Source organism: Ammospiza caudacuta, chromosome 9, assembly GCF_027887145.1.
Source record: "Ammospiza caudacuta isolate bAmmCau1 chromosome 9, bAmmCau1.pri, whole genome shotgun sequence".
Classification (NCBI taxonomy): domain Eukaryota; kingdom Metazoa; phylum Chordata; class Aves; order Passeriformes; family Passerellidae; genus Ammospiza; species Ammospiza caudacuta.
In genome coordinates, this window is record NC_080601.1 from 31,352,571 (window position 1) to 31,380,250 (window position 27,680).

The window sequence follows — 27,680 nt, forward strand, 5'->3', positions numbered from 1 at the left end:
CCAAACTAAACCTCCCCTGGCGCAGCTTGAAACCGTGTCCTCTTGTCCTGTCAGAATACAATTCTTTCCATTTGGCCACGGAAGGTAGGGCAACACGCTGCTCAGCGAACTTCCCCAGCGACGCCTGCAAATCGCTCTGTGTCTGGTGGAGCCGCCCCCAGATAATTTTGGGGTTGGTTTTTGGTTTAGATTTTAGATTAATTGATTTTAGATTGATTGATTTTAGATTTTAGCAACGAATTTACTTTCGTTTTCACATTAAACATCCGCCGATGCCCTGGCCGGCGACTCTCCAAGCGACCTTAAAGCTCTCCCTCACGGCTCCTCCCTCGCGTCCCGCCCGCGCGGCCGCGGCTCCCGGCGGCCCCGGCCGGGCGCGCTGCCGGCAGCATGGCGGGGGAGGCGGGCGGCGGCGCGCTGGGCCGCGCGGCCGACAAGCTCTTCTCGCTCAGCGGGCTCTTCGCCGTCCGCAAGCCCAAGGGACCCACCTCGGCCGCCGTGCTCAACCTGCTCAAGGAGAGGCTGCTGGCAGGTGAGCGGCGGCGGCCGGGCCGCACCTCCGGAGAGTTCGGTCCAGGCGCGCCCTGCCCGGCCCGGCTGCGGGATGGGGCCGGGTGTGTGCGGTCCTTGGGGAGCGGGAGCTACAACTCCCGGCAAAGCACTTCACTCGGCAAACCACTCCACCCTCTGCTCAGCGCTCAGGAAACCGGAGCATAAGCGGGGTTTAGTTTCTCTTTGTGCGTTTTTTGTTTGTTTTGGTAGTAGTTCATAGCCATGGCATGGCCCACCTTGGAGAATGGAGCCGTTCCTGGCTCGCTGCGCCAGGGGAGGTTCAGGTTGGACATTGGGAGGAATTTATTCACAGAAAGCGCGATTAGGTATTGGGATGGGTGGCGCAGGGACGTGGTGGAGTTGTGTCCTTAGAGGCCTTTAAGGAAAGACTGTCCCAGGCAGACAGTGATGTTCACACTGCACGGTGAGCTGTGACCCCACATTCACCACATGCACTTGTGCCAGGTCCCTGCTGACGACCAGGGTACAGCCGGACGGAGCCCTGAGGCTGGGTGGACATGAGTTTGCCCCAGCAGGGAGCCCCAGTCCTGCGGGGCACAGTGCAGGGGGTCCCGGGCTGCTTGCAGAGCTGGGGCAGGGTCCCGGGGACAGCGTGTGCCATCTGCCACAACGGTGCCAGCAGCATCTCTGCAGCACAGCACCGGCAGGATGTTCTGCTGCGGTCCCACTGCTTATTGCCGTTAAACAAAATATCACCAAAGGAGGGAAAACATGGTGTTTCGAAAAGTTTGAGAGTCCTGGACGCAGTCTGCAGAAACTACTTTTTCTGAGTGCTGGGAAGTCTGTATGTCAGATATTAGGGAAAGAAAAGTGAGATCGTTGTAAAGGTGTGAGCGACCATGGCCTAGATTTATTTTATAATGGGTATGGGGAATTGATCATCTAGTCTGGGCTTTTGGGCACTTGCTGATGAAGAGAGAATGTACTTTCAGACTAGTGAGTGCTTAGCCTGATTTACTCTGTAGTGAACTGTAGTGTAGGCATGCACTTTGTATGGGAGAATCAGGTTCCCTGAATGGAGAGATAATAGATATGGATAAAGGAGCTTAGACCAGTTGTCATATTTAATACTGATAAATAAGGGGTATTGGGCTCTGCAAAATTCTTGGTGTCTTGGTGTCATAGGAAGTTTGCTGGGTTGGGACGCTGACAGCTTGAAAGCAGCAGTGAATGAGTTCAGTCCACTGCAGAGTTGCCATAGGGCTGTGAATATGCAAATGAACATGTCCCAGTATAAGGCAGTAAATACATGCAGAATTGGCTCAGATTATGTAGCATAAAATTTATGTGTAATAGATGTTTCGGGAACTCTGCTGTTGGTTCTTCCATGCTTTGTTAATGGAACTTCACAGGTTTGCTACCAGTACTTTCCAAAAATCTGTTTGTAATGGTATGTGAGACTTCATTAGCATGTAGTGAAAATACCTTACAAATACCTTTACAGGAGTAAATCTAAATTAATCATAGGTCTTCAGCAGTACAGTAATTTCTACACTGCTAATTAATAGTTTAAATATTTGATTTTTATTTTCTTTAGCAGTCTGGAAATGTGTGCCGTTTTTCCTACATTCTAAGGTTATTTTATAATGCTTCCTTTTAATTTCTATTTGCAGAAGCTGGTGTGCAAACAAAAGGGAACAAAAGAAATCAGGTGTTGAAAATTGGACATGGAGGAACTTTGGACAGTGCAGCCACAGGAGTTCTGGGTAATGAAAAATATAATTATAGTCATCAAAATGTGATTTCAGGAGACATTTTCGTGCCTGCATGAAGTCAGGTGGAGGAACAATTTGGGATACACATGGCAGGTTCTGGGGAAGGAGTGATTACAGTGGAAGAATGGTCTGGGTTAAATTTCCTGTGCATATACTTCTACATGCATGGAACATGTTTCTTACCAGAAGGCTGTATTCTTCCTTCCTACCTTCTCTCCTCTCTTCCAAATCCTCACATAATTTCTGGGTTATTACATGTGGTAAAATACAAACTCTTGTGTAATGAATTGTAAAGCACCTGAGAAATTGATGCTTTTTTAACTTAAGCTGGGGATTTATAGTCATCATAATCTGTTGAATTATTTTGTCTCAAAGTAATGCTGTTGTGGGATTTTGAGGGAGATTTTAGGGCTGCTAATACTTACCAAAAAAAAATATGTATAAGAACAATTCAGCTGCTGCTTTTTTGAAGCTCAGCACAGAAGAACTTGGGTACCTGTCCTGTCTTGCTTCATAAAGAAGAATCTTTAAAGTTTTTTTTAAATTTTAATTTTGATAGCAATCCATGTATTGAAGTTTTTTTGTTTTATAAAGAACAGGATGTGTCAATTGCTGGTGTTAAAACCTCAGCTGTGGATGTGATTGTTCCCACATCACACTTTGTCACCAGCAGTTTTATTGATAAGTAACATGCAGACTGCTGCTTGCTCAGATCATAACCTTGTAGCTCTCCTTGGCTTGGAGAAATAACAGCAATACATTTTTGCTGTTGAAAATAAACAGGTACAACTCTGAGTACACCCTGAAAGTGAATGCTCAGAGTTTTCATGAATGACTTCTCTCAGGAAAGATTCAGCTTCAAGGGGAGGTTGGTTGCTACAAGTGTTGCTAGAGGTCTGTAGCTGGTAATTGTCACTTGTGAACCTGGCAGAATGTGACATTCTTGGGTCAGAATGGAGCGCTGCCTGCTTGGGTTTGAATTTCCTGTACTCTGTGGCCTCACTAGAGAATTCAGTGTGCATTCCTGAAGCAGACATTTTCCTTTTACACAGGTGTTCCCTTTGAGCATGCTGCTTCTCACTGTGCAAAGTCAACAGCACTGATCCATAGGAAAAGCACAATCATTTGTGCTTTTTTAATTGCTTCTCCAACTGTTCTGATACCCAGCAGTCTCCAAAGCCTGCTTCTGTGGCATGACAAAAAGTATTTGGGCTTGATGTGCTTGGTGTAGATAGAGAAGCACATCACCTTCATTAGCTGTGGGTAGATTGAAAAAAGGCATGGGATCTTTCATTCACTGCCCTACAAAACATACAGGAAAAAATCAATGGTAGCTACATTGGAAGGGACAAAACTGGAGAGGAGTGGGAAGGGGAATGTGCCCAGATTTCTTGTTTGTTCAGGTAAGGTAATGAGGAGACAGGGAAGGATACAAGAAAAACAAGTTGTTCAGAATATGTGTGCTGCTTTCCAGGATGGAGTGGTGGAGCTGGAAGCTTTCCTTCCTCATGGACAGGAGCGTGACAGAAGTATTAAATTTTCTGAAACCCCTTTGTGATCTGTACTGCTCTCTCCCAGGTTTTATGCACTGCCTGTCTGTAGCTTTGTCCTGGGAATTAATTGATAGAGTCCTGCTTAGTGTGCCAGGTGTACTGCCAATCACTGGGAGTGCTCTTTATCAGAAAACATACTTTAAATTTCTTCTCTTACTGACAGCAAATGTAAATGAGGAAGGGTCTTGGAGGCAGAGGTCAGTGCTCTGTGACATGTGAGAGAAAGGCAAGGTCAAGTCTTGGTGAATATTTTCTTTTGGTGTTATTCTAGGGCTGTGCTTCCAGCTTGCTGTTTCTTGTTGTGTAATGGGAATTTTATTTGGTTTGTTTTTATATGGCAGTAATGAATTATGCTTCCACAGTAGAAGAAAACATGAAAAAGTATAAAAAAATAAAAATTCAGTTAAATCTTTCTACATTCAGTGTAGTCTCTCACATGGGGTTTATGTCACTGTTCAATAACACATTCTCCATAAGCTGATGATTAATGGAGAAAATTGTTAGTACCTTGTTCACAAAAGCATTCAGTGTCTCTTTAAAATTATTCCATTGATTCTCTTGACACTCTTCAGCAAATTTCAGCTCAGCTGTTGAAGTTGTGTTCAGTTATGTCATCATGTTGCAAGAAAAGTGCATGGTTAGGAGTCTTATCTGTGTGCTTATCTCCTTTTCTCAGCCTTCTTGCAGCTCTTCCCTATGTGGCAAATAACAGGAACAGGTTGAACTGAAGATGCATGAGAGCACAAGCACAAGTGTGACTGAAAACCCTCAGGAATAAGAGGAGCAGTAATTGAGAACAAGGAGGAATCTAATGGGTCTCAGAGCATAGAAACTGAGAAGCATTAGAACACAAGTAAAAAATTTTTTTTTAAAGTTCATTTTCAGTTTGATGTTTTCCATCCTGGCTCTTGATTAACATGAAGCTGGTTTCCTGAAAGCTCCCTTCACTCCTCTGGTTTTATTAAAATAAAGTACATAAGCTGTTACACATTCTATGAGTTGTACACAAAACTAATTTCCTTCTAAAATTTTCTTCGGATTGCTGTATGTGGGAAAATCAATAGGAAAGCATTTTAAAGGCAAGCATCTTGTAAAAAGCTTTGAGGTAAAATATAAAATAGAGCTCTTTTTCTGTCTTTCTTTTATGAAAAGCTGACTGATTGCTGTTTTTTAGAATACTGGTGTTAAGATTGAAATAACTGTAATCTGTACATGCACAGTAAGAAGCAGTTGGACCTTTTGATTATTTTACTTTCTTCCTGCAAGTCTGATAAACCATTCTGTGATGCTGTCTTGGCTGTATTACTCTTGGTCACTGTCAACCTTTAAAAGGACTATTTGCTTACAAAGAAGGGTTCATTCATTACTGGTGAGCCATAACCTTCATCAAACCAGAGGCAGTGTTAATTGCACTCTCCATTTCTTTGGTGATTAAAAGATAAATAAATGTAGCAGTTGAATTAAAGTATTTTAACAATAGATGAAGGTTATTTATCTTTTGCTTTAGACTTTTTTTCCTTTCACTAGTTCCATGTTGTTTGAACATCAGAGATGCATTCTCAAAAAAGTGTTGACTCTCTTCATATGCTAGCAGAGCATGAAAGGCTGAGTTTCTGACTAGCATAATATTTAGTATTGAATGGTGTTGAAAAAAGGAACTGCAGGGCTGTTTTGAAGTTGTATTTCTTCTTCTGTCTTTGCAGTGGTTGGTATTGGAAAAGGAACAAAAATGCTGGGGACTATGTTGGCAGGTTCCAAGGTAAGGAATGCTAAATGACTTCTATTAGCAGGGGGTTTTGTTTGCTGGTTTCTTTTTTCTGTCAGTGAAGAGCTGAACCAACATGCAGATATGTCAGCCATGCTGCATATTTAGCTCAGCTCCTTTTGCAGTTAGTCAGAAATGTGTTAGTCAGACTTTAATGTCCACACTGGTTATTTAAAAATTTTTGTTTGTCTCAGTTTTATAAGAAGTGTTAATAAATACCAAATTACCATTTTATAGGAAGATTTCTATACTATTTAGTGTACTAAAAGAAAAACTAATGAAGATGGCACTGAAACTGATGTTGTGGGGATGTAGTTGTGAATGACAGTTCAATTTTTGGTAATTTCCTTATGTGTAGATAACTTCATTGTTATTTAGCTTGAAGTAACAGATGGTCTTTGTTTCTTTTCTGTCTTCTTGAATACCATGAGGCCTTAAGAGGCACTTTTTGGAATTTAGAATGTTTTGGATTGCATTGCTGCTGCTGTAGAGGGATGCTCTACAAACCCAAAAACAGACACATGTGTGAAGCCAAAGGTAGCAAAAGCCCTGTGGCTGCAGGAGAGAGTCCAGACCAGAGCCTTGACAGATAGAAATTTTGTTCATTGCTGGATTTGATTAATTTTACTGTGTTAATTTTACTGCGGTGACCCCTCAGACTGTAGGTGTTACATACACAAAAAAGTGCAAGTACTCCCAAGAGTGATGTCCCAGTGGTGATTCCTTCCTCACAAGTCAAATCCCATGGGTTTAGCCATTATTTTTACATGAGAAGTTTAGATAAGAATGACAGATGTAGAAATCAATTAAACCTTCCAAATTTCATCTTAAATGCAGGAAAAGTCAATAATACATTATGTTCTGCCATTTTTCCCATTCTCTTCTAGTCTGGTCACTTAAGATCTGTTTCAGCTGCTGAGCTGATAGCTTAAAGGTAGAATTTGTTTGACAGTCTTCAGTTCAACTCAGAGGCAAATAATTTGGCAGAAAAGAAAACAACCAGGATAAAAGGACATAGCTGTAGAGTCTGATCCCAAACTCAAGGTAGGCAGTGCCAGTCTCTGCACTGGCTGTAATGGGTTTGCATTTGGTTTACATGAGTGCATTTCTGTGTTTTGCTATGTGCAGTAAACAGCTGGACTAGAGTGGAAATGTAAACAGTTACCACCTGACACCTCCTTTGAAAGAATTTTAAAATAAATCATAGATTTACTTCAGCTAAATTTAGTCATCACAATTAAATGTGTAAATTGTTGATTTAAAAACATGTAAAGCAATTGAATTATCTCTTAAGCTGAGGTTCACAGTGGGAACAGCTGTGGTGGAGGAAGTACTTGCAGCCTTTTTGGCAGAAGAGGGTATGCTCAGGTTCCTTGACCACTGTGAAGTCCTGTGGCCCACAACAGGGCTATCCAGCCAAACCTGGTTCCCAGGTGGCTCACAGGGGCTTAGAGCTGCTCCTGAGGACAAGGGAGGGGACAATGTGCAGTGGGGCAGCCTGGTGAGCCCTCCCAGGCACATCCATCCCTGGCCTTGCATGGCTCTGGGCACTTGCAGTGAGCAAAGATGGATCTGCTCAGAGCTCAGCAGCTGTTCCTGTGTGAGGTACCTGACATCCATGCCAAGCATGGATTCTGCAGCATTTATTACTTCCTGTCTCTGCCTTCCTATTTTCTATTTGTACTTCAATAAATTAGGCGTGCAGTAATGTGTGAGGCTGAAGGAGGTTGAAGGATCTCTCACAGATGTCTGCCTGTTGGGTTTTTTGACCACACTGACAAGTCATAATGAATCAAGAGAAGCATTCATGACTAAATAAGTTTGAGTATCTTTTTGCTTTCCTTGCCATGTGCTTGGAATTTACTCTTCTTTAATTTTTTTCCACTATTTTGGATGCTGAAGTGTTTGTTGAAATGTGATGTTTTTCTTTTGTTCCTGTTGTTATTATAAAGATTCAGAGGAGCTGTCTGACCCTCTCTGGCCAGGATTTACTGTTTGCTTCTAGGAATGCAGCTTGTAAAGAAACACTTCAGTCTATCATTGCTGGCAGCAGAGCTGTGTGGAGTGGCCAAAATGTATGATACTGCAGTAAACTCCATATGGTGGCTCTGCCAGGAATTGGACTGGCTCTGACTTTTCCCCAAACATTGTGTGAAACTTTCCTGACTTAGTGTGGCAGCTCTGAGCATTATCCCTTGGTATGCAACTCACACATGTTCTGCAAGAGTTTTACTCTTGATGTGTAAACTGAGTTCTTCATGGTTTGACCTCCTTAGGAATTAACTCAAGACAAACAGAAATGTACAGCCAAGGGCAATACCTGCTTAGTGTTCCAGATTTCTCATTGAGTTCTTAATATTTGCCCAGAAATAAAAATATGTACAAGCTGGCTTAGCTTTTGTTTGTTTGCTTTTTGTTGTTTCAAATGTTCCAAGTGAGAGGGAGAAGCTGAATGCTCTTGGATCTGGAATTTAAATACTGAACATCTAATAGATGTTCCATAGGAAAATCACTTTTTCTTCTTGTTCTGGGACTTGCACTTGGTCTTGTTTGGAGTTTTTGCACTTAATGATTTTTAAAGATTTGGTTTTTTAACCATGTTGACAAAATAGAGTAGAATGAAAAAAAAATCTCATGCTTCACCAGTAAAATTAACATGATGGGGGTAGACCAATATTTATTATGGTAAATTGTTTCTGAACAATTCAGTCTTAGGTATGACTTGTCTGTCTCAAACACAATGCAGAAGTGTGGTTTTTCTGGGAGGAAATGGTTTAGAAAATGGAAGCACAGTTTCCAAAGTGGCAGTCCCATTTAAAACATCTCATCTATGAGAATGTGCTGTGAGGCACACAGAAACAATGAGGGAAATAATCATGGGCTAATCAGAGAACAAAAAATGAGAAGCACTAAGCAATGAAATTCTTCATTAATCTAATACTTTCCATGGGGAGGAGATGTCTCCCAACACACAGAGCCTTTATGGATAACTGAAACTTTCAGACTTCAGTTCTGTGCTTAATTTGATTATTTTTCAGTGACATAGCACCTGGGTTCAGGCTAAGAGAGTTTTAGTCATACTGGTGTGAATGAAGATCTTCACCATCCACCAGACTGTCCTTGCAACCCCTGCCTCTCTATGAGTGGAAAGCTTGGGGTATATTGGTTTTATCTGAGGATGCAACCTCTTGTCATGCTCCACATACAAAATACCTCCCCAAGTGTTCTGTGTGAAAGAAATTCCCTGAGTACTTTGTGGTGGTGGCACAAGCTGGGGCAATGACTGATTAAAATAGAAAATTTAATCTCAAAAGTTGTGGCTTCTCCAGAATGAAGCTGTCCAAAACTCCCCCCCCAACCTCTGGGTAGAGTAAAACCCAAGCTCCAAGTGTTCTCAAAGCCTAGAAAAGGAAGAAGAAATTATGGGCAGAATGAAGATACATCTGTCACTTGATATGTGACAACTTTCATTTCATATAATAGTTAAAATTTGTGTTCTTATGAATCCTGGGTAGAAAATGAGTGCTAGATCAGTGATTAGGTTTAAATCTTGCCAGTCACACTTGTATGGTGTGAGAGAGGGCTTGTCTGAGCAGGAATTGGTTCAAATCACCTAGCAGAACTTCTGAGACATGTTAATTGCTTTTTGCAGTGTGATTCTGGGATTTGAGCCTGTGTATTGCAAAATTGTTCCTCTGGAGGGGTGGCATCAGATCCTGCAGAACAGAGTGTCCATAAACAAGGTTATTTCTTTACCTCCTATGATTACCTTACTGTCCTAAAATCAAGTTTTTACTTATTATTAACTTCTCATACTTTAAGCTTTCTCCATGAATTCATTTTTCTTCAGTTAAGTCCTTTGCTTGCATCTTTTGGCAGTGAGTGCAGTGAATTAATAACACATCAGAAAGCACATCCAGTGGTTCTACAAGCAGCAAAACTAATGAAGCCTTTGCTTGTGACTTCCTTTGTTTACAGCTCGTTAGACACCAAAGCCCCATGTGGACTTTTTGGTATCCAGTAATTCAGTGGGGCTCCCTCTGGACCCTTCTTAGTGGAAGCTGCAATAGATTTATTTCCTCTATCTGTCTGTTTTCAGGAGGCTTATAAGAACTCGGCATCTCTGAGACCTCTATTCTTCTGCCAACATTTGTGTATTTGCACATTGACATGCACACCATGATGGTGTAAGTGCTATTTCTTTTGAAATTCTCATTTTCATTTTAAATAGCCTCACTGTGCTGGTTTGTTGCTTTTTCTTTTTAGTGTATTTCAGTGTTTGTGCTCCAGTTCATTTTTGAGTTGCAAGTGCAAGAAAATTGAGCTGACTTTCCTTTCAAAGGATCCTCTTGGTGGTGTGTGCTCTTACTTTTAGTCTTAAAAATGTCTCTAGAATATCACCAGCTGAACTCTGTGCTTCATTGTGCTTTCTTTTGGAGCTGGTGAAACCCAACCCACTTATTCATACAGTGCACAGGGATGTGTTCTGTTCTCTTTTTCAGATTCTGGTATTTTTAACATTATCTTGGAAGGACAAGATTTTTTGGTAGTAGTAATAATTTTATTAGACTAATTGTTATGGTACAGAAAACTAGGTGCTTGAATATGCAAGCCCTCTCTCAGATCTAAAATAGAAGCCATAGATTTTAAAACTAATCATATTTCAGATTTTTTTAGAGCTTAGTGGAATAGGTATCTTTTAGATCACTTCTGAAATAAAAAGTAGGTAATGCTTGTGTGTATGGTTTACAAACAGTTCTGTGTAGGCAAGCAGTTATATAGGTAATATCCCAAGACTGCTCCACAAAGATAGGCTGCATTTTATTACCTGCTTTAATAAAATACATTTAGAAAACAGTTTTATTTCCTGAGTTGGGCAGCAAGGATTTGTTCACAATGGATCAGCCAACTTCCCAGGCATAAGGCAAGGAGGACTTACTGCTAGCTTGATGATTCTTCAGATCCACCATGCTTGTGTTCATCTGCTTTTGCTTTCAAATTGTAGTATTTGTCTTTTTTTGTCTGTTTGCTCTTTAGCCTTTTCCCTCAGAAATTTTTCATCTGCAGCACCTTGTCATTTTTCATTCTATGGTTTATGTCACAGGTTTACCTTCTCACACCTCTTTGTTCATGCTATCCCATCCAGGAAAACCAAGGGTGTGACTGAATTTCTTTTTGTAGTGAGATGGGAGAGGTAACAAATAAAGTGCAGAATGTGACGTGCTCATTAAAAGAAAATGGATTGTAGCTACACAAAATGTCACTACTTTGCCTTTGCTCAAGCCCTAAGAAATTATTGTTTTCTTACAAGGGAGATAATTTTATTAGACTAATTGTTATGGTACAGAAAACTAGGTGCTTGGATATGCAAGCCCTCTCTCGGGTCTAAAATAGAAGCCATAGATTTTAAAACTAAGCATATTTCAGATTTGTTTAGAGCTTAGTGGAATAGAGGGAATAGTAGAGGAGGGAAGAAGGAGATGATAAGGTTATCATCCTCTTCAGGGGAAGGAGAGAGCTTGGTAAATGATATGTTGTGGCACATGGAGGGGTTAATGTGAGATAACATCATAGTGTGCCTGAAATCCAATATCTCTATTGGAGTCCATAGGTTTTTTTCAGCCCAGTGGAGTTATGAATTTTAGTTCCCAGGCTTGTTTGGAAAGATGTTTTATGGGTTTTCCTTGAGGAGCAGGACTGGCAGATTGGAGATGGAGTTACTGTTTTATGAGAGATGTTGACCCATGGGCAGATGGATGCGTTTCAGCCCTTGTAGGCTGGCTAGGTGAATTCTTCCTGACACATACTGGTTGCTTAATTTCACCCATTTAGTTACTATTCTGATGAAGTATAATACATTCCTGAAATATAGGTATAGGACAGAGAAGTCTTGACATTTCTGTTCTGTGGTATTTGTTATTATTGTGCAAACATTCAAGGAATACTTCCTCATATGTTTGCACAACTCAGTGCAAAGATGTCTATTAATAAAACCTGTCCTATTTAATATCTGTAGCCTTTAACAACTACATCTAGCAATTGCTGTAATAGTTTAGTGGGCATTTTTTAACCACTACTGGCACCTGAGAAGGGTTTTGCAGAACCAGAACTTTGTACTATAACTCCATGAGCTCTCTAGAGCAGAGGAGATTGGTTCAGAGACCCATTGTTGGCACTGGTTTCTGTCTTGTGTGTTAGTTTACCTTATTGACAATGAATTTCTTGTTCCCCAAATGCCACCATATATTAGATCAGTGTCAATTTTTGAAATCACATTGAAGACAATGTGATTGTCTTCCTTATTTCGTCAAAAGGAAAATGCTTACAAAAAGGAAGGCTGGGAAAATGCATGAATTAAGTTGGTTTTGATGTGTTTAGAGAATGTGTAGAAGGTGCTAGCAAAACTTGAAGTGATGTCTGTACAAAAGAAGTTGCACTGAGAGAGAATGCTGAGCCTGCACAGTGGGGGATGCAGGAATTGGGAAGGGCTAAAATGTTAGGGGATGGAATGGCCTTACACACTGTCAACATCTTCAATTACCCATTACTGCAAAACATATGATACATTTTTTTAACCTGCTTTTTTTGGTAACAAATCATAGGAGGAGAGGCTGATTTTAATATCTTTTCTGCCCTGCCCAATATCTCTGAAACAACGTTGTAGAAGAAGAAGGTGTTGAATAGTACAGATACATCCTGTACTGCAGTAATACCATCAGGAAGCTGGCTGAACATGCTGTGTAGTGCTCAAGTCTCTTTTATGCTCACCCCAGAGGCCTAATCTATTAATAGCTCAGCTTCATGCTCTATTAATATTCACACTCTTTTTTAAACTGTTGAAAATCTTGAGGAGACTGCACCTATTGTGCTGCTCTTTCCTCCCCAAATGCTGAATATTTTAAGAGCATATTCTGGTGTGATTTTCCTGTTCTTCCATTCACAAGGTCAGTGGTGCTTTCTTCTGTCTTGACCTTTCTATAATTGTGCATATGGCTGTGCTTCATGTGCAATTCTAGCTTGGTTTCATTAATAAAATCAAGACTGCAACATGGCAAGGCTTTTTTCTCATTCTTCTTAAAAATAGCCAAAAAATAAAAGTAATGGTAACCTATTTAGATTAGCCAGTTTACACTATTTTCTCTAGTGTTCATTTCTAGTAATTTGGAGATGCTCTTAGCAATGCCTTTTAGAATTTGGTGCATCTTGTCTTGTCAATGCTTCTGAATTCAGCCAAAGACTTTCATGCATTCAGTTTTATCTGTGATTTTGTATGTAGCTATAAAGTCTTACCCTTCTGGGTAGACTGTCTTCTGTTTCTGGACAGAGAATTTTGTATTTCCTTAAAACTCCGTTTCCCAGGTAGAATTTGGAGGTCATCTTTCTTTATTTTGTTTTATCTGTTATATGGGCACTAGAATGGTGGAACAGATACTAAAGCTGAGGATGACATTTAAGAGCCAACCTGAGACATTTTGATGAGTGAGGGAGGTTTCCACAGAGAGCAGTTGCCAGAAGGGTTTGCAGAAAGAAACTCTGGTTTCAAACAGCCACCTTTGCACATTAACCTGCATCCCCTCTTGGATGTGTGAGCCTGCATTGTGTTTGTAGATGATGTGTGGCCTGGTCTGTCTCAGGTTCCTGTGACTGTTGGCACTGTTCTCTCACCTGCCCCCTTTCCTGCACTCCCTCTGACTCCTAAATTTAAATTTGATACGGTTTTTAGCTGAGTTTCTCTGAGCTACAGGCAAAGTATCTTCAGTTGGGTTCCTGTTAGAGGGAGTTCTGGTCCTTCCTTCTCATGAAAAGTCTAGTCATCCCATAATGTGTGAGCTCTTTAAAATAAGCTGACATAAGAGATCAGAAAATCCTGTTAGTCCACAAAGTAAAGATCAGATAGTTCTTCAGCAGTGACAGTGCAATTACAGCATCCAGCACTAAATGCAATTTAGTGCAGGCTTAGCACAAAGTCAGCTTTTTCTTTTAGGAGAAAAAAAGGAATGGTAGAGAAGTTGTAAATGTTTATGTATATCAAAAGGTCATGCTTGGTGTTTGATAATTTTGAATTTGCTCTATTGTAAAACTGAAACTCCTCCCTCATCCTGCAGTCTTTATTTTGCCCTCTGTGCAACCTGCTTTTAAGAGATTAGGGCTCTGTGCTCTTAATATATTGGAATCTGCTTAGTGAGAGTGCTTTGTTTTGGAAAATAATTGAAACTATGGCAACCCTTGGGGTTTTTTCCAGCTTATTTGTCTACCTCATGCACTTCTCCATTTTGGTGGATGATTAGCATACTGGAAACCAGTGGTAGCTGCTACTGTTATACAAACAGCAAAATAATTTCTGTAAATATTAAATCCAGAATTGTTTATTTGTGCTTTAGAAATCATTGAACACAAACTGAATGTCATTACAAAACTGAGAGTTTAAGGTCTCTTCACTATCTCAGTGGCCTAAGTCTACAAATCTGTAAGTGCAGAGCAAATGGTTTTGGCACAGGATCACTAATTCTGATCAGTGCTTGCCTGCTGTGTGCTCCCCCTGATTTCCATCAGGTTCTCCAGAGCACTTGTTTTATGTTTGTTTGTGTTCAAACTTGTTAACCACACGCAGACATCAGTTTACATAAATTGAATTTCTGTTTCTCTTGAATATGACTTCTCTTTCCCAGCTTTCAGTCTCTTGCACAGGGGATTGTAGCCTTAATTTATTTATTTTTCTTTTACACTTCTGTGTTCAGTTGCTGCTGTGATTAGAAAATGGGTCATCCTTGGATGAACTCTTATGAACTGCCTCTTCCAGAGAGCTTGCTTGCCTGGGAAATTCTTGTAGTGGGAGCCATCTTAAAATCTTCCTGACAGCTACTGGTGACCTTGTTTTGTAATTACTTGTGGTTCTGTCTAGCTCTTCTAAAGTGTTGCTTCTCCATGTATGAAAAAGCTTTTAAAACACATTACAATTTAGATTTCCAGTCTCTGGCTTCTTTCCAAATAAAACCTTGATGTCTCAACAGTTAAAACTGAGAAGCTCTGTTGCATGGTCTGTCTGGCATTTGCACTGATAAGTGGGGCAGACATGCCTGGCAGTCAGCCCAGGGGCTTCAGCCTCCTGGAGCCCCCCTGGGTGGGGTTGTGCAGCTGAAAGCTCTGCTGCCTGTGCAGCCCCTGAAATGGGAGGGGAGTCTTCCTCCTCCTCCTCCTCCTCCTCCTCTTCCCCTTTCCCAGTTAAATATGCATGCTGATAAAGTCTTGCCTTTATTCTCTCTCTTTTTATGGATATTCTTTCTCTTTCTGTGCTAGTCTAAGCACTTCTCTGAAACTGGGTATGAAAATAGAAAAAGCCAAATTATAGCTACTCTCTTACTAAAAATATTATGGTAAACATATGGTTTGTTATTTGTGAGAATGTTGACTGTGCCCTGTGGTTGTGACACTAAAACAAAATTCCTCTTCCCAAGACCTGTGAGATTTATTAGAGGTTTGTAATTTGTTTCTTATAGATTCCTGAAATCCGATTTTTTTATCCAGTACTGGCTTTTTATGGTGTATTTCTTTCTGGTCCTGGGTATGGTGCACATGCACGACCACCCAAGCATTTCAGTGTGTGTCTGGTCTTGCTGGGGTTGCATGCAGCACATCCCCCAGTCTGTGTGACAGAGTTTGTGCACTTTCATTGACAGAGTGCAGTGGATTGTCACTGTAAAGCATCTTCTTAAGGCTTTCTTCTCACTGCTGTGAATGGTGGAATATAAGCCCTTGCTTATACTCAAGGGCTTCTGGTCACTTTGCTGCCTTTTGTTTCACTTGCCATAATGGTTTTTTTTTCCAATAAAGTGGTTTTCTGATTGGCTGAGAGGCACAGCCATTCCCTGCTGCAGGATGGTTTGGAAAGGTCTGTTTGTCCTCAGGGTGCTGTTGTGCAGTTGTGAGGCTCTGCTTTGGGACCAGCCCAGCTTTCTGTGTTGGAATTAATGCTGCAGCACTTGGAAGTCGTGACTGGGAACGCTGGATCTCAGCTTTTAATGTGCTGCAATTGCATGTTTGCAATCCACGGGGAAGTTGAGATGCTGCTTTTAATCTTTAAATGATTTGAGTCCTGGTCTCTTGAGTTGAGTAGAGGGCAAGGATGTAGGGGCTGTGGGCTGGCAGGATGCTCTCTGAGGAGCTGCAATATAGGGGTGCTTTCTGTCACAGTCTGCTCTTGTCAGGCTTTGCCCCTGCCTGCAACACCCACTACCTTGCTTTTTTTGTTTTGCGTTGAGTGGGTTGTGAGCAGTTTCTGTCTGTGTTCCTGCAGTGATTTGTAATTTGAGAGTACAGTGAGAATGCCCCTAGATGTATTTCATAAAACTGAAAGAAATAAATGTTTGCCAACACAGGTGAGAAAAGGTCACTGAACACTTATTAAATGACTCAGAATCCATTGGTGCTTCTGAGGGCAGTGTGAGTGAGAGTGTAAAGAGTGTTAATGCTGAATTTTGACACAAATAATTCTGGACTCTTGTATTATCTCCTGCAACCTCCAGGTTTTGCACCCTATCAAAGGGGAGGAAGTAAACCTTATCCAGTGGCAAGTAAGAATTCTGATATATAATTGTAGGTAGCCAAGGGCACTCCAGAGACTCATCATAAACCAACTGTAATTCTTAATTTCCTACCCTGTTACAGCCTCCTTTGCAGATAATTGCATTTCTGCTTGAGTATTTTGTGACTCCTTAAATGCTCCTGTAAGGAATGGGGATTTGTGACTAACATTTAAGGACATTCTTTTTACAAACTGTAAACCCTTTTGCTCTTTTTGCAGAAATTAAAAGGGAAATATTGAGATGTGGATTGTATTGTTCATGCCATTTGTGTTTACATATTAACAGATGAGACATTATCTCTGTTGCTGGCAGATCAAATACAACATGTTATTGTAACAGATAGCCTAAAGCAAGATAACCAAAACCAGAATTCAAGGAGAAGAAATAATTTAAACTGAAGTAGTATGAGTATTTTGATTTGGAAACATCAGAAGACAGAGTGAGAATTTGTAAATTTTCAGATTTAGAATTTTGCTGAACTGCTAAGATCATTCATCATGCTTAGGATGATGATGATCTGCTCACGTGTTTTTATTAACCTCTAGGTTAGGTGCTGAATAGTGTATTTCTGGCAGTGCAATTAAATGTTCAGAACCAGATCATTAGATGTCTCAGGAAGCAGTCAATTTTATGGTCCTAACAGCTAATATAGTAGTAAAAGATAATATACCTTAAAGTTTATTTAAATATTTGTTGTGGAGCAGCATTCATCCATTCTTTCTTTTGTTTCTTTTTTCATGCATTCCAGAAGTGTGTTAAATTGAATAATTTTTTCATGCATTCCAGAAGTGTGTTAACTTGATGAATTTTATTTTAAAATACCAAATTTTGCAGAGTTATCAGGCATCTGCAATATTTAGGGAAAACATAGCCCCAGTGTGGTGTTGTGGTTGAACATGGCAGACAGCTAAAGCACCACACAGCTGTTTGCTCACTCCTTGGAGTGGGATGGGGACCCAATCAGAAAGAAGGTGAAACTCATAGGTTGTGATAAAGGCAGTTTAATAAATGTAATGGAAACATCTGTGTTATCAACACTGTTTTCAGCATAAATCCAAATTTTCAGCATAAATCCAAAGCATAGTCTCATACCGGCTACTATGAAGAAAGTTCTCTGTATTCCCAGCCTAACCCAGCACATGAAGTAAGGAAAGAATACAGTTATTTTTATGTTAAAGTCTGCACTCTGCTGCCTTTTGTCTGACTATTTCTGCTGCTTCCATTTTGCAGCAGTTGCTTGAAGAAATACATTGAAGTGGCAGGTTGTCACATGGAACAAAATCAAGGCATGTCTTACTAGTCCAGTGGTGTGGGTGTGATTTATATGCCTACACTGCTATTACTTGAGCTTGTTTGTACTTTGCAAGTACATGAAGCAGGATGCATTGCTTCTCACAGTAAAATGTTAGTGCTTATGTCTGTTTGGATGTGTTCCAGTAGAGTTTGGTCAGCCAGCTTCTAAAAGACACATCCTCACATTTGTATTAGTTCAGCTGGGAGTAATTTCACTAGAGCCTTACTGGGAAATAGAGGAACATTTCGATTTTTCTCTCCCAGGCTTTATTTGAAGGCTTCTGGACTTAGCATAGGGAAGTTGAGGTGACCAGAATGGGATAGGCAATGGGTCAAACCACTGATGTAATACTGATGGTATCCCTAAACTTGACTCAGACTCCTGTTTCAGAGTGAGCCTTGGTGTGCTGACAGCCTTGTGACAAGTCATGGAGCAGCTGGTGCAGGGGAAGCCTCTGTCAGCTTCAGCAGGTTGTGCTGTGTGCTCAGAGCATGGCAGTTCTTAGGGTGAAAACGTGGGAAAGGAGGGCATCAGGTGAAATGTAAGGACAAGAGCTGCTGTCCTGGGGTCAGGCTGGTTCCTTCTTGCAAACTACAGACGTATACACTTAAGAATTTTTTAGAGAAGAACCCTGAAAAACCCTGAAACAAATATTCAGAGAACTCACAATGAACAGAAATGTTACTCAATGACCTTGAACTCCTTGTGCTGGTCACAAGGTCCATACCAGATCCCGGGAGTTCAAAACTGCAGCTTCAGGCTGCTGCAAATCCCTGCATTTCATGGCAGAGCCATTGTAATGCTTTGTCTTGGCAGTGGGTGTTTTGCTTTCACAACTGAAGGTCTTTGTGTCTTTTTTTTTTTTTTTTCAGTGTGCAAAGGAACAAAAATTGTCTGTGAAAGGTACTCCTCTGTGCCTTGCTACAGCCATGACGCGACACCCCACAGAGACTTTGATGTTACTACCCTATTATTTACCCTATTATTTTCTTTATGGTATTGATGCATTTATAGTAAAAATTAGATTCCATGTTGCTTCTTCCTTGGGTTTCTAAAACTGAAATCACAGTCACATGTAATACAGGATTTACTTTTTTGTTTGATTCCGTGTTTTTTCATCTTGACTTCTGCTTACCCAGAGTTGCTGGATTTACCACTTAGGCAATATTCTTCCTGTTCTGATTTGAAGCAATTGTTAGTTGCAATCTTTATCTTAAAAAAATAAGAAAAAAATGCTAAGAAACAACCTTGAAGACTTGGCTCAGTAATCTGTTTTATTCCTTCCCAGAAGTACACTGCCATTGGAATGCTGGGCAAGGCTACTGATACATTAGATGCTACAGGAAAAGTAACTGAAGAAAAACCTTATGGTAAGCATAAATGTATCTGTACACTCAATGCAATTTGAAGGCATAAGTGGTTTCTGTCATAGGAAAGCGGAAGAGATGTTTGGGACTCTGAATTAAGTTTAAATGTGAAATTAAACTAAGATTATTTCATCTTCAACTTCAGTGCTCATATAATTCAAACCAGCTTCATGCAATTATGTCCAACGCAAGTGTTCATTTCTGCTGGAAAAAAACAAACCAGGCATTAGATTAGGAGGGAGGAAATAGAATTGGGCAGGACTGTGTCATTTTCAATCTTTGACAGGCTGACAAATGACGTGCTGTGTCCATTTTCCTCTCTCACAGTGCAGTCCCAGGAGTCCTCTTTTAGTAAAACCCTTTAAGGCCAGTGGAGGAATAAAGTACTTGGATCTTCCCTCTAGGACACCACTTCACCTATAGACTGCTTAACATTTAATGAGGATGGCATAAACTACATTCTACATATGGCTGTTTTCCAGATCTTGGTCTTGCTTACATCTTTAATAAATTAAATTCTCTGACTGACAGAGCACAGGGCAAGGGTATAAAGCTTCAGAACTCATCCTGACTGTTGCTTTGCTGGGCATCTTAGAAACAGTGTAGTAACACAGTAAATGTATTTGTTATTAGTTCTTTCACAACCCTGTGGAAAAAAATTAAAAAATAATAGGTAACCAGTTGCTTAGCAACTCTACATGTCTGACATTCTGGTAATAGGTACATGAAGTAAATAATCTTTTTTAATGGTGTGATGAAAAGCCTGGATTTCATTTCTCACTTCCCATCTCCTTTCTTTTGCAGTTTTCCTTTTCTCATGAGGCAGGCAAGAATAGTTTCTTGTCCACATTCTAAATAGTGTTAATTACTAGGCAGTGTTATTCAGAGATGTTGGATCATTTATTTATGCTTCAGGATCAAGCTCTAAGTCTCTAAGCTTCTGGAGGCCTGAGCATCCACATGGTGTTAGAGTTGCCAATACCTCATGGTGCTTGAATGAAGTGATGATTCACTTTCTTGGTATTTATCTGTATAAAAATCCATTTTTTGAAACACTAATTTTGCTTTTTTCATTCTGTGCTGTTTACTGCAGACGGAATTTAGAGTGTTGTTTTTGTGTGTGTTTCTCTCCCTGGCAGCTCCTGTTACAGCAGTTCCCACCTCTGTTGTGGTGTGTGCTTTCTGTGCACCACCTTTCTGTTAGGCTGTGTGCTTGGGGAGCTGATTTGGCTTGAAAACATCCCCTTTTTTTGGGTTGCTTGTCATTTTAAACAGAGATCAGTTGGATGATTCAGTTCATCACTTGGTCTGATGAAGAGCAGCGTTGGCATTGCTGGGGCAGTGCTCTTTGGGGTGCAGTTTCCTTTTGCCTAAAGTGATGGCTGAAGGAAATGCTCATGACATTGGTCTCAATTGCTTTCCATGTTGGTGCAAATCAGTCAGATATGATTTCTTCAGAAAGAGAAGAGCATGGATACTCCTTTATTACTCTCCATGGTACCTACATGTTTTGTATTCCTCATCTTTTCCAATGTCTTCTCCAAAACAGTTTGGTTTTCTGCAGGATACTCTCTTTGGCCCACCATCCCTAGTTTCTAACCCTGATAGGTACTCCAAGAAAAGGCAAACCAGATGTTTAAGTTCAATTTCAGTTTTCTTTTGACACCTACGAGAATGCTTGGAGAAGCAGAGCAAGGGAATAAATCCTGCAGTGCCAGCATCATCCAGGATTGGGCCTTAGTGCAGAGAAAGGGCACTAAACCAGTTTGCAAGATGTACAAAACTCTTCTTGAGTGACTTCATTGGAACATAAGAGGAAAGTGCCTGCAGAAAGTTGCCAGCTATATTAACTGTAAGGAAGTGTTACATTTTAGTGCTCCAAGTGTCCCTAGACAGCAGCTTAGGAAGCAAACTGTACAGTTAGTCACAATGTCAGGATGTGCTGAAGAGAACTCCATGCTTTTAACCCCTTCTGAACTTTTCATAGCTTTTTGTTTCTTACCAGACAACGAGTTTGCATTTCCCCATGAAATGAGGTTATGATTCCATACTGCTGCCAGGCTGTCAGATGCTGACTTTGGAAGCAAGTAGCATTTAGTATTCCTCTGATGCTTTTTTGGACACATTAATGTTGGTAGCCCTTTTTTAATATTTGTAACTGTGTACAGGAATGTACATTCTGAAAGCCACTTCTTCCCAGCTGCCTACAGGCTATATCCAGACATGGAGAACAAAATTAATGAGGCTTTTCTCAGGTCTCTGATGATTATGCTGAAATATATGTTTAATAGAGGCACCTGATTCATTTTGATAGTGTAGTCCTTTCAGGATTCTGGTTGTCTGTTTTCAGATAATTTGTGCTGGGTCAGACTGAATTGAGGTAATTTGCTAAACTTCTGGTATGCTGTCAGAGATAATTCTTGTGTTCTCCTTTGGAGTAGTTTGTTAACAAGCACAGAGCAAAATCACCCTTCACTGAAGGCTTTTTGAGGTTGTGGCACAAATGGCACCTTTGGGTTTGGTAAATTTATTTTCCTTCCTTTGCAGCAGGAAAATCAGTCAATAGTCACCAGTGCTCAAAAGCACACCAGATCTTAGCAAATGCATCTGTAAATATTTACTTTGATAACACACAACCAGCTCTTGTTTGTTAATGGCTTAATGCATCATTCTTCACGTGGGGATATTTTTTCTCCTGAGACAGAGCTTGCCTGTATCATGAGTGACTTCCTCAGAGGCCACATGTAACCTCTCAGTCAAGGGAATATGAGATCAGAGCCAGAGCTGAACTCAGGTGGCTCATTTAATGCCCTGGCCACAAATACGGTTCATGGGGTGAAGATTGGAAGGAGAACTCCAAGGGGCACTTATGCTTACTTCTTAAATACAGAATTTTAACCTGAAGCAGCCTGGGGTTCACAAGAAGGCTGACAACATCGCTGTCATGGGGCCAAGTCATGCTGACTCTCCACCATGTAGTTTTGTTGTGATACATTGTTAAATAGAAACAAGATTGAAATAACAATGTAAAAAATATTCAGAAGATTCAGAGTTACTGTACAATTGATTTTGTTGTTCCTAGTCTATATTCTGATGTAAATTGGTCTCTCTCAGCATCTCAGAGTTTTGTGCCTTGTGCTTTGCAACCTTGCTGTTAATAACACATCTTGGGACAGCTGTTTGGGCCATTGGGGCTGCAGAGTGTGCTTTTTAGAAGTGAGGAACCACAGGATCATCTCCCAGAGCTGCTGTGAAAAGAAATCTCATCTTTTCTACTTACAGCATGAAGTACATCTGGCTTTTAATGTTTACAAATAAATATCTGTTTCAAAATACAACAAAGGCTTGAAAAATAAATTTGGTTAGTTTATGTTCCAGAATGCTGTTGACTTAGCAGTGATGACACTAATTAAATATTACTTATGAGAAACAGGGCTAGTCAAACCCTAGACAGTAGAAATGCACTGAAGTGCATTGTGATTGCAGATCTTATGTTTGCACTCTCTAAAAAAATTAGGGATGGATGTTATTTCTGTTGAATAGAGCTTCAGAAGACCAGTGCAATCAGCTACTTAGGTTATAGTCTTCCAATAAAAGTGGGACAGATGTCTATGTGTACTCTTAAAAGAAAGTACATTGCCTAAACCAGCTGTCTTTCTTTTACAGAATTTTCTTAGTAAAATTGCCTTACTTAATATATAACTATACCCCAGAGTACATTTGCAGGTTAGTTGTTTGACAGGGAAATTTTGATGTGTTGTTTCAGATAAAGTCTTTTTCTACACCGGTGGTTTTGTTCTCTGATAATCTGTTGGTTTTTTTCCCTGCAGTTAGGTTCTTTTAGAGAGAAGTTCCCGGGGTTAGATGAACATTTTATTCTTTTTGGTGCTTTTTTAAAAAAATAAGAATATTCCAAACATTGTAGCTTTTGTATAGTTTCCAAGAAAGATGAGTTTGCAGCCTTAAGAGGGGAATTACAAAAGAAAGTATTAAGGAGGATTTGTGCCCTTCTGAAAGTATCCAGATTGTCCTGATCACCTTGGACAGTTTGTTCCACTCCTTTTGTGATAATTCACATTCCTGCCTACAATCTGTTTTTTATCTCTTTTCTTTGGTGTTTTTCACCCCATCTAAATTCTGAAGAGAGAGAACTCTTACTTGTGTCTGCTTGCAGAATGTGATTGGTGCCATTAGTGCCATGTGAATAATCAATACTAACATACTGACTGTTTTCTTTCTACAGACCAGGTAACAAAAGGAGATCTTGAAAATGTTCTGCAGAAGTTCACAGGGGACATCATGCAAGTTCCCCCACTGTAAGTTCATGGTATTCACTCACTCTTGACACTTGTGTTCAGCTGTCAGGCCTTGCCAACAGAAGTCAGCTCTCTCAGAAGTATTAAGACACATTTTGACAAAAGGATAGAGGCCGGGCAGTCAGGAGTTTAACATTTGCAAGTGCAGGTCATGCCTATTTGAAGATCCAGCACAAATGGTGACCTGTGGGTGTTTTGGGTAAATGTAAAGTAGCCAAAGTCTTGAACAGCTTTGCAGGGCTTGTCTTCTGTCTTCCAATCTCACTGCCATCTCTGTGGAAGTGCCTTAAATGACTTTGAATTAGTTTTTTGAAAACTTATAGTACGATTGAGTGATTAATGACTGAGCTTCTGTAGCTTAGCAAATTTCATGTGGTCAGGTGAGCCATAGTAGCTGGCAGTGTGCATGACTTAGCTTGTGACAGATGGCTTTTCTGGTGGTTTCAGCCAGCCTGCTTTCCTTTGCATTTGCCATGTGTCACTTACTGTGCTTCCAGTGTGAGCCCTGTAAGGTCAGTAATGCCCCACGTGTTCTGCTTCATGTGACCTGTTTCAAATTGCCCTCTAAAATGGTCAGCAAGATCCTTTTAGATTTTTCTGTGGTCATCTTTCTGTCATGACCAAAGTTGGAGCTTTGGATAAAGTTCCATGTAATCAGTGAAATCAGTTTCTGTGGTTCTGTAGTGGTTCCCTAAACATCCTGGAATGTGGCAGCTGCTGTTCAGGAAAGATCCTGGTGTGGGACAAGTAAAGGGGCAATGTAGAATGACAGGAGTTGCCTGAGTGGCTCCCAGTGCTCACACTGAAAACAGAGGATGCCCTGCTGACTGCTGAGACACAGGATGCTAGAGGCAGCTGCAAGTGTTGTAACCCTTATTGAAGCCCTTTTATTTCATAAACTGCAAAGTGAGTGATAAAATGCTTTTAAAACCATAGAGCAAGAGAGAAATACAAGGCCATCTCTTGTTTTCTGGTTTATGTAGCTGCTGGTAAATGGGATTATTCTGTGTCCAAGAGATTTCAGCAGCACTCACTGGGTTTTTGTGGGTTTTTGTGAGTACTTGGAGAGTTGTAAAATGTGTGCTACCCTAGTACAATATTACCAGGATCTGGAGAATGGGAAGCCTGTTCTGTTACAACCATATGACACACATTTTCATGCTCTGTCTGATCAGCTATTCTGCTTTGAAGAAGGATGGAGAAAGGCTTTCAACTCTGATGAAGAGAGGGGAGGCAGTGGAAGCAAAGCCTGCTCGGCCAGTGAGAGTGTACAGCCTTTCTCTGCAGCAGTTCCAGCCACCGCTGTTCACGCTGGGTAAAGGTCAAAGATTATTACATAGAGCAATGCTCCCAGCTTGTTAATGTTTATTTACTCTCAGATTGGGACTAACAGAGTGAAATGGGTTTCATTTCACTCAGCTACTTATTTTGGTGTGAGACAATGTGCAGAGACTTTCACTTTGTATTAAAAGCCCTGTATTTTGGTTTTAAGTTAAGCTGATTATATCTAATCTCTCAGTGAGGCAAAATTCTGAGAGACTGGTCAGGGGATTATTTGCATCTGTCCATGATTTTGCAACCTCCAGCTCATTCCTCTCTCAGGTCTGCTTACTGCACTTTGCCATTCCTACTCACAGATTCCCAGACCTGCTGGCATCTCTCTCAGGACCAGTTTCAGTTATTGTCAGCCCCCTTTCTTGTTGAGGAGGCAGGATCTTATCCTTCCTTCTGTCATTCATCAAGAAACTTGGCTAGTACATTAAGAAGCATATTAATAAATAAACCAGAAAATACGCTTGTAAATGTTTAATGCTACTGTAAGGTCAAGATGATGCCTTGAATTGATCTGTCTGCCCAGTTGATCCCCAGTCCTGTGATGGACCAGATGTTTTATGGTGAGCAGGTATGAGTGACAGAACTCAGTGCTGTGTGACTTCAGCCCTTTATGGTTGGGTGACAAGGAGCTGATCACTGGCAGAGGGGAAAGGGGAGGGCTGAGAGAGCAGGGAAAGCTAAAGGTGAATTTTAAAATTTTAATGGAGCAGCAGCACTGACAGTCTGCAGTGTCTGCAGCACTGACAGTCAGTTTAGGCCATACTAGAAGTAATTTGCTTTCATCATTAGAAATACAGAATCAACCTGAAATGCTTAAAATGAATAGGACTGAAACATTTCTTAACATACCATAGCAGGTTCTTAAATTCTGGTGAGTTAGTACAGTTGCCATTTTATTTGCTTTCCCTCCTGTCTAGCTTAGCAATTTCACCCTCACATATGTTCCAGGATGAATAATTGATGTTGCATCCTATAAATATTTTATCACTGGGTTGTTTGCTTAGCGCATTTTTACATTTATGTGGGGGCATGGCTTCTATGTAGATTTCACGTGGCACTGGCAATTTACCATGTCACTTTTAACATTCCAGATGTTGAATGTGGCGGTGGCTTTTATGTCAGGAGCCTGGTCAATGACATTGGCAAAGGTAGGCATGAAAAAACTGCAGGACAATGTAAGGAACAAGTGTATGTTTATGGAAAAAATTTGTCATTCTGTATATCTCAAGTAACTAGACCTGTGTGTTATTTTGCAGAACTGTAGTGCTATCACTTGTTTTTATATACTCAGGTAATTTCCTTAGGGGCATGGGGGAATGATGGCTAAATAATTGCCAGGGACCTTGGGGGCGAGCTGATAAAAATGGAGCAAGCAATAGCACTGAGCAAGATAATGCAAGGCAAGGGGGGGACTTTTTTCCCCCCCTCTCTTTCATGTGTTAAAGCTAACTCAGATTAAGGATGAGAAGAAGAAAGATACTGTCTTTTTAAACATTATTCATCACATTTTGAAAACAGATTGCACAGAACATTACCATGCACATAATAAACCCTATTTGCTGGAAAGACTTCCACACTGGTGATGATTTTTTGAGTGTTTTCTTTCTCCTCTGCCTGAACAGTGAATAGTTTTGCTTTCCCACAGGGTTATTTGTCTTGTCATCTGTATCTATCAAACTGCATGATGGAGAATATATAATCCATTTCTAACTTCTTTTTTTTTTTTAAATGATACATTTGTAGGAAGGCAAATAATGTGGGATAACCCTATGAATTTCAATGTTGTTATTTGTGCTTCGGCAAGTCCAAGTTTCTGTTACTGCCTTCTGAGAATACTGGCTTATGTTTAGCCCTTTAATGAAAGCCAAGATAAAGTCTGTCCATGGCTGGCTTCTTTTCAAAAATTGAAAATGAAATAAAAAGCTTCCTGCATCAGAAAGTATGGGAGAGAATATTTTAGTGTACCTGTGTGCTTACACTGACAACAAGTCAGTGCTTGTTGCTGTTATGTTTTGTAGCTTTTTGATATGTAATTATGTCCTGCTGGTATTAATTTAACATAGGAGAGCATTTGTATATTTTTTTATTTTTCCTTATCTTAGTTTCTGTTATCCTGGTAGGCAGCACAGGATAAAAATGTTAAAAATACCTCTTGAAGGCAAGAAGTGCTAAGGCCTCAAAATGTGTAAAAAAATAGTTCAAGGTCACTTGAGAATGCAGAATGTTCTGCTTACATCTTACAACATTTTTTCCTCACTTTCCATTCTGATCTAAATCTGGGAAAACTCTTGACAGCTTTCTGTCAATTTCTGAACTCTTTACTACACTGGACAGTTATTGAAATCAAAGGACATCCTTGGGTCAAATTTAAGAAGATACAAATGAGTGGTGAATCTTCATGACCTTCCTTGTCAAACAAAGCAGAATAACATAAAAGGCTACATACAAAAATGTATATTTAGTGAGCTGGAAGTGGTTACACTTTTAAAGTTCATCCATGTGCTTAGTCCAGTCCCTGTTTCCTCCTTTGCTGCAGAGCTCTCCACCTGTGCTTCGGTGCAGGAGCTGACGCGCACCAAGCAGGGGCCGTTCACGCTGGAGGAGCACGCCCTGCACGAGGACAAGTGGACAATTGATGAAATTGCTCAGTCCCTGGAGCACTGCAGAGCTCTGCTCCTGGGAGAGCCAGCTCGGAAAAAATTGAAGACAGAACATCCTGGTGAAACTGCTGTGGTCTGTGAGGATAAGTGATAAGTTGGATCAAGGAAAAAGACTGGATGATTGGGATTGTCTGGCCTCCTGTGTAAATCTACAAGTCTCTGCTGGGAAGGTGACAAGCTGCAATACAAGAGAAATGGTTCTTTTGTTTCCTGGGGTTAGAATGTGCACTGAAAATATTCAGTGCTTAGTGTTTCTTGATTGTTTACTTTCCTTCTTGCACACCATAACTGATGCCAAATTTTTATAGACTTTTAAAGAACTTTCAGGATGCAAGATGGCTGCTCTTGAGAATTCATCAATAAAAAAAATTATATACAATAATGTCTGATAAATGTGTTCCAAAATATGTTTCTTTTTCTTTGCAGCTGGTAATCAAATCCTGAAATGCCATGGTGACAAGTCTCTCATAGCTTAAAGGACCCAAGAATGTGGTGTGGCAATTTGCTTTCTTGAAATTC

At 40.4% G+C, this 27,680-nt stretch overlaps 1 protein-coding gene across 2 annotated transcripts; it reads left to right on the top strand.

Annotated features, from left to right (window-relative positions):
- The first annotated feature begins 366 nt into the window (after positions 1 to 366).
- On the top strand, positions 367 to 27,283 carry TRUB1 (TruB pseudouridine synthase family member 1). 2 transcript variants are annotated; one of them, XM_058810720.1, is made up of 8 exons: positions 367 to 532; positions 2,187 to 2,279; positions 5,545 to 5,600; positions 18,772 to 18,853; positions 23,094 to 23,166; positions 24,342 to 24,487; positions 25,593 to 25,649; positions 27,038 to 27,283. In XM_058810720.1, exons 1-8 carry the CDS (start codon positions 391 to 393, stop codon positions 27,250 to 27,252), a joined length of 864 nt encoding a protein of 287 aa, XP_058666703.1. In that variant the 5' UTR covers positions 367 to 390; the 3' UTR covers positions 27,253 to 27,283. The 2 variants fall into 2 exon arrangements, with proteins under 2 accessions (XP_058666703.1, XP_058666704.1); XM_058810721.1 differs by having other exon boundaries at positions 24,342 to 24,481.
- Positions 27,284 to 27,680: the final 397 nt, after the last annotated feature.